Here is a 17,303-nt window from a genome sequence, read left to right as displayed (position 1 = left end):
AGTGCAGAAAGGAACCAGCAGGAAGCAGTCAAGAGGTTGACCACCCACTGAAAGCCTTAATGAAGAGCTGATGGACTTGGACGGGGGGTGGGGGCCAAGTGGGAATCATCCCAACCACCCAAGGGAAGAGCCAAATTCTAAAAATAAGGCCTCTATTCACACTGACAGGGTCAGTCCAAACTTCAGAGTCAACAGCATCATGTAGCGTTTCCACAGACACATTCCTGCTCACTGCTTCAAAACCAAGGTTTGATTAATCCCCTACTAAGCTCTCACCTGCAAAATACATACATAAATAATCAGTTAAGGGAGGTCCTATAAAGTATTTTTTTGGCATTTAATCCAAACTCCCAACAAAATCGGGCTCTAGTAGAAAAGGGAATGCAACCTCAACCTCACAACAAAAGCAATTAGGTAAGTTCTCGTTTGTGGCAGTAGGGAGATAAGGTATCAGTCCTTTAAGTAAGACCTTTCTCTAGGTTCCGCCTCTTCCTGGTTGTCCTTTGACCATCACCATTCTTTTGGCCTGCAGCACTGTTTTTAATCACACAGGTAGATCGTGCACTGCTTTCTTGACTGCAAGAGACCAGCTCTTTGTTGTGACGGCCAGCTGTATCCTCCACTCCTTAGATGACCAGCTGCAGTTCAACAGTGTCCTCTGATGCTGAGTTGGAATGCTGTGAGCTGACGCCATCTTCCAAATGCCTGAAGTAGGGGGAGCAAATAAAAAACTCAGGTTACCCTTGAAGGACTGCAGCCACCCTCACAGCACCAGTGAACACAGCTCTTCCTCTAGCAATGGCCAAGCCAAAAGCCTCACCATTCATTTAGCATGTTTTCCCATCTTCCCTGTGTAGTGTAGCCAGCAAGGGAAGTGAAGAGTACAAATCAGTGTGACAGCCTCCTCCCTCTGCCCTCATTTCAGTACTTGCTCTTATCACAGAATGGTTTGGGTTAGAAGGGAACTCAAGGATCATGAATCTCCAACTCCCACGCCACAGGCAGGGCCACCAACCTCCACACTGAATACCAGCCCAGGCTGCCCAGGGCCCCATCCAACCTGCCCTTCAACACCTCCAGGGATGGATGGGGCAACCACAGCCTCTCTGGGCAGCTGTTCCAGCACCTCAAAACTCTCATAGTAAAGAACTTCCCCCTGACATCCAACCTCAATCTTCCCTCCATCAACTTAAAACCATTTCCCCTAGTTCTGCTGTTATCTACCCTTTCAGAGTTGACTCCCCTTTTGTTTGTAGGCTCCCTTTAGGTCCTGGAAAGCTGCAATGAGGTCACCCCACAGCTTTCTTTTTCTCCAGGCTGAACAAGCCAAGCTCCCTCAGCCTGTCTTCAGGCCACCCCTCTTCTGATGGAGTCCAGGATACCCTTTGCTTTCTGAGCTGCAAGAGCATACTGCTGGCTCATGTTAAGTTCTTCATCCATCAGGACCCCCCAGTCCTTCCCTGCAGGCTTAGACTCAAGGACTGTTCCTTGCAGTCTGTATATATACCTGGGATTCCTCCAGCCCAAGTGCAAAATCTTGCACTTTGCAGTGCTGAAAAGAACATTGTATAAAATGAGGACTTAATTCTGTATGGACCTTTAGGAGGCAGAGGAGGGAAGTGACTATTAGAGATACTGGGCTTTGCTTGCTCATTCAAATTTATGGCAATTTGCCTGACCCTGGGTGCAAGTCACCACGGTCCTCCAGCAACAGTATAGAACCTGTTTGTTCCCTAAGTGGGCTCTCGAGAGGCAGAGGATTCATGGATTAACATCCTGTTATGTGCCCTTTTAAACCCTTACCAGAGGCCTGCAGATCCAAAGATAAACCCAGATAAAGCTGAAAGTTATTTCCCCTTGTTCTGGGCAAGTCCCGTCTCTTGATGTATTCAACTTCTCCTTTCAACAGTTCAGGGAGGGAAACACAGGGAACATCAGTTGTCCCTTTGTGGTGCTTGCTGGTCCACCACAGAGCCTGGCACCTTCCACCTTTCAATTCCTTGGTAAAGGCACACACCCAGCCACACAGTAAGGAGAAGCTGTTTCCCACAGAATGACATAGGTGTGTGGGACTCAGTTTACATCCCTCTAACCACAAACTGGCATTTACTTATTCTCTTTCTGATGTGACACTTCACAGGAACAAGGAAGCACATGGGCCCAGACGTAGCCCTGTGTTCTGGCAATATGGGATAGCTCTCCTGGAGTCTTGGTACCTTGAACTTAGATCTAAACCTTTTAACCCTTACAGTTGTACTAGAGGTTTGAGGTTCAAAGAATGAAAGCAGCCTTAAGTGCTTACCTCAGACAGGAGGCTTCTGGTTTCAACCTCCAAAAGCCTCTGCACTACACAGCTTTGTAAATATCGTCGTCTCCATGTTCTCCAGGCCTTTTCTATCAGCCGCTGCTGGTCCTGCCAGGAAGAAAGGCAGTGCACAGATTAGATCACAGAATGGTTTGAGTTAGAAAGAACTCTTATAAGCCACCTGGTCCAACTCCTCTGCAATCCACAGGAACACCCACAGCTCCATCAGAGCCCCATCCAGCCTGACCTCAGGTATCCTCAGGGATGGGGCACCGCCACCTCTCTCTGGGCAACCTGTGCCACTGCCTCACCACCCTTACTGTATAAAACTGTTTTCTTATATCCATTCTAAATCTTCCCTCTTTTTGTTTGACCTCTTGTCCTGAGCAGAAGGGAAACAAACGACAGCTGGCATTTTGAGGAGAAAGCTGGACAAAGTAGCCACAGCAACAAACTGGGATTTTATGTGCACAACTGTGCATGTTAAATCTCTGGGTCTCATTAGGGAAGTAGTTGAGGCTGCAAGCATAGTGGGCTTACCCACTAACACCCATCATTGACACCCATGTGGCAGTACCACTCACCAACACCTGTGCCAGCATCACCACCCTGCTGGCTTCTTTCCACTGCTGCCACCCCCTTGCCAGACTGTGCAGCCTCCTGGCACGCTGGCACCGGCGCAGCGTCACTGTACGATGCCACCACCTCAGATATTTCCTCCTGTAGGCGAGAAAATGAGGAAAACAAGCTTTTGTCAGGGAGTCTTTCCCTGGTGGCAGAACAATGACAAAGCTCAGAGCCCTCCAACTCTGCCTACCCAAGCCAATTCTCATTCCACTCATCAGAATCCACCTCTGCTTTATTCTCCTGGATCCTGGCATGCACAGGGATGGGTCCTACCAACTCATGTCTCTCTAGCTGTTGAGGGAGCAGCAGCCTTTCAGTCCTCCTTTGGCTTCTGTAGATCACCAGCCAGCGGTGAACAGCACTGGGAAAAAACCCAAGGGAAGCAGCCGGAGCTGAACCTTTCTCTCTGCATCCTCTCCTTTCTAGGAAAGAAAAGAGGAATCACACAGGAGCTAACACAGGAGCTAGAGAAGAGATTAGAGTTGCCACAGGTTCTCAGTCCTTTGGACACTAAAACGGAAGCAGTCCATAGTCAAAATTTGACTGCAGTGAGCAACTACTTCACAGAGAAACCCCAGTGATTAGGTTGGCAAGCACCCCTCCCCACTCACACACCCCATATGGCCCCACAAAAGGAAGAGGGAATGAGGTATCTTACTTATGGACAAAGACAAAGCCATCTTCTTGCTCTTCCTAGCACCTATCAGGGTACTGCATTGCCGTGAGCACTGGGAAAAGGCGGCTGCTTTTGTCCAGTAGTTGCAGGCCTGCAAACAGAATTAACACAGCTGCAGCCAAGACTAAACACATGCACATATACAGCACAGAAACAAGCCTTACAGAAACACTTATGTTCATATCCCTGCAGGTAGTTTAATGTGCCAGACCCCAAGCTGGAAACTGCACAGATGAGATCCCAGCAGGACTGACTCAGCCTTTCAAAATCAATCCAGCTTTTTGTGGTTTATTAACTGTGAGCCTTTTGAAATAGTATGCACCTCTGACAGCTCTGTCTACTCTGTGGGGACTGTGATTATCCCATCCCATCTCTGAGCAGAGAGGAAGGAGTGCTCTTGTCTCTCTGGTCAAAAATATCCCCACTCCTTAATACTGTGCTCCAGATGGTTGCTGTAATCTGTGCCAGATTATGGTGAAGTTGTTTGCACAGTCTGTAAAGAATTTCAAGGCAGTCACCACAGTTAGGACAAGCCAAACCAGGTTTTCCTACAAGCCCTGTCAATGCAGCTCAGTACTTAGTGACCCACAAGCCAACTGGGAGTCCTTAATCATCTCATAAGGACTTTCTTACCTGTTTCACAGTGGCCACAGACCCTAAGTGTAGGGCTTGCTGTCCCCTTGAGGCCAATCGCCAGCGCTGACAGGCTTTTCCTTGAGAACATCCATGCCACTTGTGGTTTTTCTCCTCTCTCAGCAACCGCTGTTTAGCTGCCAGGAACTTCACTTTCCATTCTGCAAAACTCCCCTCTAGAAGATGGTGCTCCCTGACCCTTCTAAAATAACAGAGGGCTTCTTGCTGCCTCAATCTGCAGGCAGTGACCTGGGCCCAGGTAACTATGCACCTGAAAAACAGTTCAAACACAGAGAAGTGTTCTTTATCAGCACCAAACAGACAATGGACCAAATTCCACCTTCTCAACCTACTGTGCAGTGTTATGTGTAAGTGGTCAAAGGAGCATGACTGCTTCCTTCTGGCCATTCCAGTGTTGCTGCTCTTTAAATACCCCTACAAACAGAATACAATGGCATATTACATTTTCCCCCACTGACCAGAAAAAAAAATAAAAGAATTAAATTATCTGCCTGATCTTTCTCTGTGCCAGCAGCTGATCTTTAGGATGATGCCTTATAGAGAAAGGCTGTTTACTTGTCGGATAAGAGTAATGATGCTGCTGAAATTTCCTTCAGCACAATCCCAGCAGACCCAGTTAAGTCTCCCTGCTGCAGAATCAAGCTGGATTCGAAACAGCTTCTTGTTGTGAAGAAGCAAATTTTTCCTCTTTTTCTTGGCTGAAATGCTAAGGGCCTGTTGTACACAGGATATATGGCTAGAAAAGAATTATTCAAATTTTATTCAAGATTTGATTCAACAAATAAACAAATCCTACAACATGTACAGAAGGAGTTACAATTAACAGCACTGCAAATCTGCACCTACGATAACTCCACCTCTGTCTAGCACTCTGATGCACAGGGGGCAGCCTGACTGCACAACCCCAAAAGCAAATCTGCTTTAAACTCTTGGCTCCTCCTGTCGGTTCCTCATTCCACTTGGGTTTTCATTATGCAAACTGCCCCACTGCACCATGGGATGGAGGTGTAAATATCCTCTGCCTGGCAGGCTTCTCTGAAGATCAAGAGAATCTATTGCAGGTTATCCTAGCATGAAAAATGCCCCCCTCGGAAGAAACAGGGCTCAGCCTGTACCACAGCCACGCTGACTGGCAAGCTGATTTATTTATTGACATTAAGGTGAGAAATTAGAGGCGATCTCCCATCAAAAGAGAGCTCAGAAGGAAGATTAATGGTGGAGACACACTACGGGAAGGAGCAACATGAAGGACTTCTCTGAAACACACTTCCCGCTAGGGTGCCACCACACAGCTTGATTTGCAGAAGAAAATGCAACTGGGTGGGGTAAGCATAGAGCCTGAGCATCGCAGCTGCTAAGGTTTCACTGTGTTTCTTTTTTGTTGCTGCTTTTTTCCTCTGCTGACCTTCTCTCCTTCTCAGGCTGAGCCTGCAATTCATAAGTAAATCTGCTACGAACAAACCTTCGCTTCCCATGTCTTAAATGAATCCTTGGCATAAATCATCTCACTGATCAAACAGGTCTGAATACCCTGGATCTGCTGCTACATAAATTGCTCTTCACGCAGAGCCTTCCTTGGAAATGCTTCAAAGAAAGGAAACAAACCTGTGCAGGAGGAGACACTCCCAGAATAAAGCAGCCTTTTTCAGCTGCCTTGTTTGGCAGCGCCACATCTGCAGGATCAGCCTCTTTTTCTCCTGGCAGCTGTGCTGAGCCCATCTCTGCTGCAGCTCCTTCATGTTACGCTTCCCTATGAGAAAAGATGGAAGCTTGCTGAATTAAGTTTGACTACTTCTCCCACCCCATTACAGAGTCCACACAAGAGCAAAGAATACACCTGCTGCAAATTACAGCCTAGGGAATCTTAGTCTGGCCCATTATTTCCCAAGCAGCTGAAAAGACTACTAAGTTCACCCCTTCCCCAGTCATCCTCTCAGACTGCATCTCCCTAGAATCAGTTATGCACAGCAAAACAGGGCAATAAGGCTCCCATTAGCCCCTAGATTAATGTTCACACACCTACAACCAGAAGTGGGAGTTTCTCCAGCCCAAACATTCCCAGTGTTCTTATACAGAGACAAATGCTGCTGTACGATGGAGTAACTTACTTTGACAGTAGGAATGCCAACGCTGAAGAGCATCAGCAGTCATCTGGTGGAGGTGACACCTGAATCTCTGATCAGCTTCCAGCTTCTGAGCCAGTCTCTTCTTCCACAAGCTGAAGGCCATCCGGCAGCAATTAAGTTGGTATTTAAGAGCTGCTGCTACTTTTTGGTTCTTGTTCTCTGCAGTCCAGCGATGCCATATGAGAAAGGCTCTGAGAAAAGCAAAGATCATTGGAACAACTGTAGGAATAAGTCAGTCAGATTCATACATTTGTAACTGAAACCTTAACAATAAATACATATGAGAGATTTTAGGAAATGCATATCCTTCACATCCTTAAGTAAATGTCAGGGTAAACCATAGGCAGAGCAAGGTGTAAGGGAGAAAGGTGTTCTGTCCTGGCTATGCTAAGTCTTCTGTTCTCTGCAGCTTCTGAGTAAGTAGAGAGCAAGGCCAGTTCAGTAGATAGGAAGTTACCAAGGCTTGATACCAGCAGCACTGGGCTCACTCTCACTTCTGTGGCAGCTCATCAAACCAGAGAGAATGGTGTTTAGATATAAAAATTTTGAAGCAGGAAAATAAAATAACGGGCTGTAAAACTTCCACTGAAAAAGGAAAAAAGAGGAATTTTCTGGAAAAGCAAGCGTGGAGCTCCTTAAACAGACAGCTTTAGGAAACTTCTGAGAAGCACAATATCTACCGAGACAGACGAAGAAGCCTGCAGTACTGCTGGGCCTTTGTGAGTTGCTGAGTTTGAGTGGACCAGATGATGAAGTACTTCTGCAGGCAGCATTTCTCCACTTGGTGCCAGGAACTCTCCACCTCCTTCTCAGAGCTGCAGTCCTGTAACCCAGAAAAACTAAGAGGTTCTGAAGTGTCACAGTCACTCCCTGCAGCTCAGCCTGTTCTTGCTGCTATGTCTTTTGTGGAAGTGACATCTAACTTCCCATCTAACTTTCTGTTGCTAGTCCCTCCCCACCCCCACACATCTATATACAAGAATCTGACATCCTTTTTAAATCCTAGGCAGAAGGACAACTTCCATTTCAACTAGAAAGTGAACAGGAAGAGCTGCCCTAAGATGTGACTCAATCCCCCAACCCCCCCGGCCTTCTATCTGACCGCAAGAAGAACAACAAGATCTTCCATACCCTGATACTGAAACCCAAAGGGGCTCTTTCCTCATTTGGGCTGTGCAAAAAGCAGTTATACATTCACACGTATTACATCATTTTTCAGTCTCACCTCTTCCCATGTAGAGTAACTGACAAGAGGCTGGACATTACTATCTGCACTTTGCAGTGCCAAAGATTGGAACTGACCTCCCACAAACCAATTTTCTCTGCAAGAAAAAAAGCGTCATTCAGAAAAGCAAGAGAAAGAAGGAAGTATTTGTAAGGCTGTTGTGAGATGATGTGGGTGACTATCCTGAAAGAATGAATTTGACCAGAACAAACAAGCTGCATCCCAAGGAACCAATCTCCTACTCACCCAGATCTGGTTCTCCATGGAGGAAAGGAAGCCTGCAAGCACAGCTCTCCACCCAGCTCTGCTGGCAGCTCTGCACATTGGTGTAGTTGCAAGAAGGAATTGCAATAGGGCAGGTATGTCACATCCTCAGCAGTCAGAATGGAGGAGCAGCTCTGCTGGCTGCTCTCACTAAAACTGTATTCCTGCACATAAGGAGATAAAAACACGCCATGAGATAAGTGTCCTAACAGTGGGATCACTCTGCTAACAGTTCTGACCATGTCATTTACACCTAATTTCAGCAAAGAATCAGGAAAATCCAGAATGCATCCAAAGGAAATGCAGGCTAGGATGTGCAAACACATCCTTGATGGGAAAGCAAACCATCTCAGAGGCAGCAAATATACCTGTTTGACCTTTTCTCAGTGATGAGCTTATTTGTATCTCATCCCTTCCACCTTGCAGACACAAACAGGAACAAAGTACACAAGAGAACCACACTAACTCAGCAGTTCCGAGTACCATTAAATTAGGAGGGCTGAGAAAGAAGTGAGTTTACAGCTTCTGATGACACAAATGCCAGTACCCTACACCCTGAGAGCATTTCAGGCCTAAACACTGAGCACAGTTCCTTAATTACAATACCACGTGTTGAAGCAGAATTTATTTCCTGAAAAATCCCATTTTCAGAGCAGCTCATACACAGAGGGCAGGGAGAAGACCTGTAAGAAAACTTCCTCACCTTTTCCAATGAGCTTTGAGAGGCAAGAGTAGTTGGAGCACTGCTGTGGAAGCCAGAAGATGTTGAGAGTTCCTCACAAAAAAGCACAGCAAGAGGTTCTTCACTGTGAGAGTGCTGAGGACTTTGTTTGCTCATCAGCAGCATGAGACACTTCTGGTGCCATAATTTCAGAGCTTTTCTGAGTCTACGCTCCTCCAAAGCCTGAGAGAAAGAACTGAAATAGAAGATATTGAGATGGCAAAGAGAGATACCAGAGGGGAACACTACTATAGACATGATGGCAATAGATAGTACAAGAGGTTTTTTCCAGGGGGCCTGGGAGTCAAGTGGACACCACCAAAGAGGGTTTCAGGAACTGGCTTTGTCACTCACTCAGCTCTGCAGTGCTCATACAGCCTCTCTTTCCACAACAGATACACCCTCTGGAGTTTCATCTTTAGGCAGAAGTCATCAAGAGAGTAGCCTGTTTTCTCAGGAAACTGTGTCCCTACAGCCCACTGTGGCTGGCTGTCATCTCCTTCTGTTGCAGTCCTGTGAGGTACTGAGCTTACAGCTGGTCCTTGGCCAATTATAGAGATTGACAAGAGACAACAATTGTCAGCAAGCATTCGTATGAAACTCAGTTCAGTCCAACTCTCTAACAGCTTTTTTTCAAGGCTTAAGGCTTTCTTCTGGGTCTGTGAAATAGGAACTGAACTGCCTATAGCATTAGAGACACATCCAGAACAACCAGCCCTCCACCCACTGCCTATGGTATTCCTTAGTTCCATGTACTGAGAACTGGAACGGGTTGCCCAGAGTCCTGGGGGGATGTCCTGTCCCTGGAGACCCTCAAATTCAGGCTGGATGGCTTAGAGCTCTAAGCAACCTGATCAGCTGTAGATGTCCTTGTTCACTGCAGGGAGTTGGACTGGAACACCCTTAAAGGTTCCTTCCAACTCAAAAGATTCTATGATTCTATACCTGTGCCTCTCTGTTATCAGGCTCTTTTCAGCAGCTTTTCAGGCTCCTCCACTTTCACAGTGGAGAAAGAATAAGTCTCAGCACCTCCAAATCTTAGATTCTGCACAAGCCCCAGGACACTCACCATAATGCTGCCTCCATCTCAGGAAGAGGAAGTCTACCATTGCCTGCTTATTGCTTTCTCTGACCTGCAGCATCTGGAACCACAGCTGGAAGTATTTCCTCATTGATTCTACTCTGAGATGAATCAGGCTGCTCTTGTAACGCGCCTTCAGCTCAACAGCCTCTTTCCATGCTCTGAAGTACCTGAGAAAGGCAGGTACAGAGAGACAGAATACTGAAGTACTAAATCTTTTTCTGGACTTTGACTTCTGAGCCAAAGAAGTTCCTACTACTAATAAAATAAAATCTGTTTTGACCAAAATATATTTCTACCTTTACTCCTTAAAGGAAATAAAAAGATGACTTGAAGATGGAACAATACATCACTATCTGGGTTGGCACCATCATTCCTTGGACTTCCAGAGTGAACTCTTTTATCACACTAAAAATACATCTCATCAGCTTACCGGGAGACCAAGTTTCTTTGGATCTGAACTCTCAGCCCTAAAATCTTTTCCTTTTCTGAGTATTGGGACTTCCACACCTGGAAAGTGTTTTGTAGCCTCTTCTTTTCCAGCAGGGCACGTGCTTCCAGCAGCCTGCCTTCCTCATTGCTCAGCAGCTCCTTCTGAAGGCGCCACAGTCTGAAAGCTGCTGTGTTACAGGGCAGGAACAGATTGACAGGAAGAAAAACAACTGAGAAGAACTTGAAATAGCTTAGTGTCACACAGCAATCATTCCCAGGCTGAACTCCAGCTGTCTGCAAATGGCACTTAATGGAGACAGATCACACTGCTGGAGCAACAGTATCTGCTACAGCCGAATTCATATAGGAAGCAAGACAAAAGCGTATAGAAGGGCAGGTGAGCCACCCTCCACCACTACAGATATTAGTCCAGCTATTTGGAGGATCAGTTTCTGGAAGAGCCAGGTCAATGCAACAACTAGACACTAACCAAGAAACACGGTCAAACAGTGGCTCCTTTCAAGCTGCTTCACAGAACACGTGCTTACCAGCGAGGCGTCTCACATCTCTTATTGCCTGAACTCTCCAGCAGAACTCATCTCCTCTCTGCCTGCGATGAAGCTGTGTCCACAGTTCACTCTCCACCCTGAAAGTTGCAAGTATCCCTTAAAACCCTTCTGTCCAGACAGGTGCAAAGTGAACCCAGAGCCTCCCTTCTCCCTAGGTAGCCCTATCTTTCTGTCTGGATTTCCTCTCCTGCCTTCAGAATCAACAGGCTGAACGATGGTCTTTTCCTCTGACCATCCATAGTGTCCTTCTAGAGACTGTGATGCTGGAGCGGAACAATACTATTTACATCCATATTCCACATGCAGGAGATAGCTGAACTCAAGAAAGAGTACAGGACAGCTGTGTTAGACACAGAAACACTGAAACAGTAGGGCATTAAAAGCTCTAAGGTACTAATTATTGCAGCAGTAATACATTCACAGACCTGGACACAAGTTTCACACAAAAATTTCCTGTAAACCTCCTCTTGTCTGGGATACCAGTAGGAGAATCCTCTCAGCTTACCTACAAGCCTGCTCAGCTTCCTTCATGTATCCTTCTGTAAGCTGGTGCTGAGCTGAGGTTGTCATAGTTGCTAATCTTCCTATTCCAGAAAAACCCACTGATGAACTTTGGGTATAAGAATATGACTCAGACTGTGCAGCTTGTTTTTGGCTCTGTTTTGCCACAGCTTCCTTCCACTGAAGAAGAAGAAACCACATGGTTAGAACAAACTGCAGGCAGAATATCAGCACCAAGGTCTACAACCCTGAATTTCAAACAGGTGCCACTTGTACTGTCCCTGGCCCATCCTCACCTTGCGAAAGCTGGCAGCTAGAAGAGCTGAGGCATGTCTCTGCTGGGCTACCTCCAAAGCACCAAGGGCTTCCTCCACCTTTGGAGGCTGCTGTTGTCTTGCTGCAGCCTTCTTCCAGATGGTGTGGTCCCTCCAGGCATGGAAACACTGAGTTACCATTTTTCTGTCACGTAAGTGCTGGAAACTTTGAGAGAAAAAAAACAACAACCAAGTGAGCTCCAGTTAACACACAAACATTAAACACAGCCAGGAGATGGCAATCAGACTTCAGCCATCACACTGAAAAAGAAGTATTTCAAATCATTCTGTCTACGGAGTGAAAAACCTGCAGCCTCACACCACATTAAGATATCCATCTCACACTCCTCTAATCCACAGGTCACAAATTTCAACCCCATCTCACAAATAAGCCCTGTTCTTGAACTTCACTAACTGGAATGTGCATGCTACAATTTGCTGCACTGAAAAGTCATGTGTAGTACCAATGCTTCTTCATCGCTATAGTAACCGAGGTTCAATTTAGAAGGTAGAATTTTAAAGGTAAAAATATTGGTTTTTAAAGTATACTTCGCTCTAGACAGCCAGCTTTTGAAAACAACCAGATGTAGCTCCTGAGCCAACCATGGCAGATCCACTGTTAAGTCCTAAAGCCAGGAATAGTTCCTCAGCCACTTTCCAGCAGCTTTCCTCCCATTAACTACCAGCACACTCACATGTAAATTCAGAGTCCTTTTTACCTTTGCTCATTCATGTTTGGAGACAAGAAGCTGTTCTCTGACACCTGAAAACAGACAGAAGACAAGTCATTCCAGTATCCTACTGTCAAAGAGTTTGCCTATGCCCAGCATAGTAAGTCATTTTGGATGGATACCAGAGCAGTCCTGCTAAGCATTGTGTATTATACTGGGTGCTTTTGATACGTGAATGCTCTCAGGTCTTTACATTCCCAAGATCAACCAAGCGAACAAGCAAGTGTATAGGAAGATGCATGCAAGAAAAACATGCAAATGTTGAGATGGAGTAGGATCAGAAAAAGGAGATTCTGACCATTCAGAGCCAGAAAAACATATGACAAGCATTTCCATTGCTGCTGGGCTTCAACTTTGCACCTCTATCAAAAAGTAGAAACAAGCACAGTATCTGCTATTAGGGATGCTACACAGTGAGCCCACCCTCACCTCACTGGGCAGAGTTTCCTGTGTCTGGTTTCCTTCTTCACAGCACTGTGGTTCTCTATCGTTCCTCTCTAAAGAAGGTTCTTCAGAGTGGTCAGGAGCTTCCCAATTCCTCCAGCTGCTTTGCTGGAAGTGTTTGTTTCTCCTTTCTTCTCTGTTTGCATTCACGTGTTCTATGTTGGAACAGTCACCAGTGTCTTTTCCAACCTGTGTGCTGAAGGGGCTAGACTGACTGCTGTCTCCCACTGCCATCCTGCTGCCTGCTTGAGATCTACAGTCACACACCTCTTCTAAGCCTTTGCTGGACTCAACAGGAGGTTTGGAGTTCTCAGTTTCTACAGATTTAATGCTAAGCTTCTGTACTGGCCTAAACTCTTGATCTCCAGAAGTGACTCTTACACACACTTCCCTTGGAGTCCCATACATGGATACACCAACATTCATCTGAGTCCCAGCCAACCATGTTTCCAGTGACATGTGCAAACCCTCAGGGTGGCTTTTTTTCCAAGGCATAGCACATAGGGATGCCTCACCAGATGTCCCATCTGCTTTAAGAACCTTCTCATATGAATGATTTTTTGTATGAACATAAAAACCACCGGTTTCCAGAGTTGGCTTTGCCTGGGACTGGCATCTGAAATAAGGAGGGCAATCATTGGAGGAATCTCCTTCTGTATCCACACGCCTGCCAGAGCCCACCCCAGCAGACAGCCTATCTGGATGGATGCCACCTAAAAGTTTGGTTCTCCACATGCTTGAGTCAATGTATCTGCATCTGTGAGAGACAGAGATAGGTTCAGCATGCCCGAAGTCCCTTGTCACTGCACCGAAGCTTGTGCCTTTAGCAAATGGGATGCTCCATCTCAATCTTGCCTGAGCAGCACTGGTTTTTACTCCAGCTAGCTGTTCTCCTGTGCTCAGGATAATAGGAGCGGGATCATCAGGAGCAAAGCACAAACTGCCGCTGACTGGAGAAGAGTTGGGCTCCAGAGGAAGGGAGGCCCAGCTTCCCATGAAAGCAATTTCTTGCTTCAGCCTCTGGATCGAACAGTACAAGGCAGCAGAAATCTGTGAGGACGGCAAAAGAGGCTGAAGGGACTCCAAATTAGATGGACCAAAATCACTTGTAGTCAGGGTTGAACTACAACAAATGTTGACGCTTTCCCTTGAGCTCCTTGAAGAAGCTAATTTGTGTCTAAGAGGACAACCTACAGCATGAAATAGCAAAAGTGTACTGACCAGCGCTGGGTTCCCAGTATCCATACAAGACACAGCAGGTGGCTGCTGCTTTTCCAAAGGATAATCACTGCTCTTGTTCCTTCCTTCTAAACAGTGATGATAAGCAGTAGGCATGGAGCAGCTACCAGCTGCCTTTGCTTTCTGACTGCACTGCTGAGGAAGGCCAAAATTCTCATTCCTTCTAAGCTATAAGCCTCAAGGTGAGAGTGTCCCTGAGGGAGTTTTGCAGCAGGGAGTGCAGACACAGCAAGATGGGGAGAGCTGTGAGCCACGTGCTTCGAGCTGTGCTTCTGCAGCTTAGAGTAGAGATTATTTTGTGGCTGGAAGCAGGAACTGGAGAACTGACTGGTGGTATTCCGGAACAGCTGAAAAGGCCAGGAGAGGTCAGTCTGTAACAGCCTGGGCTCTCCCTGCCCAGCTGACAGCAGTGAGGTGCAGCAGCCTCAAGCCAGCGATGAGAAATGTCTGCTCAACTTCTCACACCCAAATACAGATCGACTTTCATGTCCTTCTGAAAGTGTCTTTGCTCTGAAGAAAAACAAGAAGAAGTATAAGCATAGGAGTATGCATATTTCTCAGCCCATCTTCCCTAGTTTGCCACAGGCTTTAGGTACTTTCCCTGTCTCTGTCCCCAAAGCACCAGCATTAATCCTGGAAGTAATATGGACACTATTACACTTCCTACTGTCAGCAGACAATCACAACCGGCAGAGCAGGAATGACTGAAGGGAAAGATTTAATCCACAACAAAACTGCTGGAAGAGAAAGACTTTAAAACAAACACAGGTCACAGCAAACTAGTTCCATCTGGAATACGATGATTACCCCTTTCTTCATTGATCAGAGATCAAATTCACATCTCCTCTGTGCCCATTTTCCCCAAGGCTGCCAGCAATGGTACTGCCCGGACTTAAGGTACTGTTTAACTGCATGTCAAGTAGACATTTCTTCACAAATTGTGTTACAGCCCTGCAAAGGCTCAAGGCTACATAGGGCAGTTTCTCCTTGTCCACACTACAGGATGGAACCATGTTTAAACATGCAGAGAATCTACGCTGTCCACCAGTTTGGAAGAATTACAACACATAAGGGAGACCTAATTTGCAGCCTAAGTCAGATGGTTACACATATAGATCTCATGCAGAACAGATCCTTATGTTGTAGGTAACAGCAGTAAGTGCCATTCAAGGGGACTGTGCTTTCATTGCCTCAAATTTTAAATGCAAATGCCAATCACTGTCATTCCAAGCATTCTTTGCCATTCCTCTTCTAAAACATGAAAATGATGGGGTGAAAAAGACACACAGCTAGATCGTCTTTAAAGAAAAAACAGCCAACATATGGAAAGAAAGACAGCACGGCCTAGGAAATAAACGCCCACCATCTTTTTCAAACACACTCAAGTAGCAGAAGGTCTCCATTCAAATGGCATTGTTTCTAAAGCACATAAGCCTCAGACATCCCTGGCTGCAAGAAGCCATACAAACCCCTTCAGCAACCACCACAAAGTGGGAATTGCCAAATGGACAGCAGGTCATCATGCAGTGTTGCAATTATCCTTGGGAACTGCTGTTTCTGCCTTTCAAATGTCACCAAACACATCATTTTTGGGTTTTATTTTAAGCCAAGTAGAAGTTGGCAACTTCCAGAGTGAGCAGACAAAGCAATGCTGCCTTCTTTTGGATACCTCCCACTGCACCAACTGTAAAATCAAAATGCAGAACGGTTTTCCGCAGAAGCTCTCCCTGCATCCCAAGAACACCCAGCCAAACATATGGAAGTTTTATAAAGGGTTTTGAATCATCAAACAACACAGAACCATCATACTTAACAGCACTGGTTTGTTCCGTGAAGTCTTGGTACTTTGACATTGGATTGCTTTGTTGTTTTTCAGTTCAGCAGTTCTTCCTGCCAGGTACCAAATTCTCAATACATTACCATGTTTATTTGAGTTGTTTTTCACCCGACATATTCCTAGTTTTGGTTTCATTGAGACCTGAAAGAGAAAGCTTCCATTAAGAATCATGTTTGTCATCCTTTCTGTAATTGCCATTCAGACCTTATATAGCCACTTAAACACAGTAGTTAATCCTACTTAAAAGGCAATAAGATTGTATGAAGAGCCTTTTAAAATTCCCTCTAAAGCCACAAGGCAAACAGCATCATTTTGCAAACTGCAAAAATCCACAACCAATGGATTCCATATGAGCATTTATGTCAGTAAACATTTAACGTGTGCTTGCTATTTACACTGTGTAGCACGATGCTAATGCATTAAAACCCAAAATAAATCCAATTCTGCAAACAAAAATTAAGCTGATCAATGTACTTCTGTTATTACAAGCAAAGTAAATAGCGCAGCTGATGGAAAGTAAATAAAGCTCTTTCAAGTGAGCACCACTTGAGCATTATGATATCAAGGAAGATAAATGACAAACACAAGTACTGCATAGATAAGTCCATTCTTCCCACCCCTGCTGAACAAGGCTCACGTTCCAAGTTGGAATCAGCAATTGGTTCAATACCACACATGCTTCCAATCATAGAACCAATAGCACAGAATGCCTCAGAAACATGAATTTGCCCCCCAAACCAAACCATCGTCATTACTGTGAGCTTGGACTCAAGCCTCATGCCACAGAACTCTTCCCCAAAATAAAAGATGGTCACTGCTCCAGCAGCTGAGACACTCACTGACTGGGAGAGCGGCTGGCCATGCTGCTCGGCCTCACCAGAACCTCGGGGCAGATCAGCGACTCTTTGTCTGCTCCTCCGAAGGCAGGGGCAAACCTGCTGCTTTGTCCCCCCTCAACTCCCAACTCCAGCAGTGAGCTCACTCCAGCTGGGCTGCCCTAAGCAGCTTATCCCCTCCGATTAGCAACGCCGCCTGTCACCAGGGCTGCAGATGGCCACGGGGAAAGCGGCTCTCGCCCACGGCTAATTAGAACAGCGTTCTCAAGGCGGCCAGACGATGAGGGGTCTGGCACGGCAGGGCAGCTCAGCCACGACCTCTCACGGGTGCCGCAGCACAAAGCGCCCACTCAGCACCATGGAGAGGGGACACCGCTTTCTCCTCCTCACCCACCGGCTGCCAGTGATGCTTTGGGTGATGGGCCACTCTCTGCCCTCAACCCCACACCACTGAGGGAGAGGCAGCAACGACTGGTTTTTCTTCCTCAGAAGCCAGGAAAGGGGCACAGCTTTTACTGTTATCTGTCTCTGCTTTACTGCCCAGAATTGGCATCCCTGATTCACAGCAAGCATGCTGACGCCCCTGCCTTGCTTTGCTCCTCTGCGCTGCCCTCACATCTGCTGAACTCTCCACAGGAAAACACACAGCACGTCAACTAGATGGGCACTGATGCAGATTTTGTTGTTGTTTTGTTTTGTTTTCCAACGGAGAATGGCTTGG

The 17,303-nt window shown here is 46.2% G+C and overlaps 1 protein-coding gene across 2 annotated transcripts; it reads right to left on the bottom strand.

The window, feature by feature from the left end:
* Positions 1 to 308: 308 nt before the first annotated feature.
* On the bottom strand, positions 309 to 16,711 carry C9H1orf167 (chromosome 9 C1orf167 homolog). Of its 2 annotated transcripts, XM_085508908.1 has the most exons (22): positions 16,586 to 16,711; positions 15,719 to 15,887; positions 12,656 to 14,419; positions 12,215 to 12,258; positions 11,478 to 11,661; positions 11,186 to 11,361; positions 10,660 to 10,757; positions 10,113 to 10,299; positions 9,668 to 9,849; positions 8,953 to 9,139; positions 8,581 to 8,794; positions 7,860 to 8,041; positions 7,614 to 7,710; positions 7,069 to 7,211; positions 6,371 to 6,579; positions 5,868 to 6,012; positions 4,242 to 4,512; positions 3,591 to 3,699; positions 3,123 to 3,354; positions 2,890 to 3,025; positions 2,303 to 2,413; positions 309 to 705 (listed from the first exon to the last, which is right to left on the bottom strand). In XM_085508908.1, exons 3-22 carry the CDS (start codon positions 14,003 to 14,005, stop codon positions 646 to 648), a joined length of 4,317 nt encoding a protein of 1,438 aa, XP_085365034.1. In that variant the 5' UTR covers positions 14,006 to 14,419; positions 15,719 to 15,887; positions 16,586 to 16,711; the 3' UTR covers positions 309 to 645. The 2 variants fall into 2 exon arrangements, with proteins under 2 accessions (XP_085365034.1, XP_015737839.2); XM_015882353.3 differs by lacking the exons at positions 15,719 to 15,887; positions 16,586 to 16,711 and having other exon boundaries at positions 10,113 to 10,296; positions 12,656 to 14,332.
* Between the last annotated feature and the right edge of the window lie 592 nt (positions 16,712 to 17,303).

This window comes from Coturnix japonica, chromosome 9 (assembly GCF_054131305.1).
Source record: "Coturnix japonica strain WE chromosome 9, WE-NBRP24, whole genome shotgun sequence".
NCBI classification, from domain to species: domain Eukaryota; kingdom Metazoa; phylum Chordata; class Aves; order Galliformes; family Phasianidae; genus Coturnix; species Coturnix japonica.
This window is presented reverse-complemented; position numbering and strand designations above follow the sequence as displayed.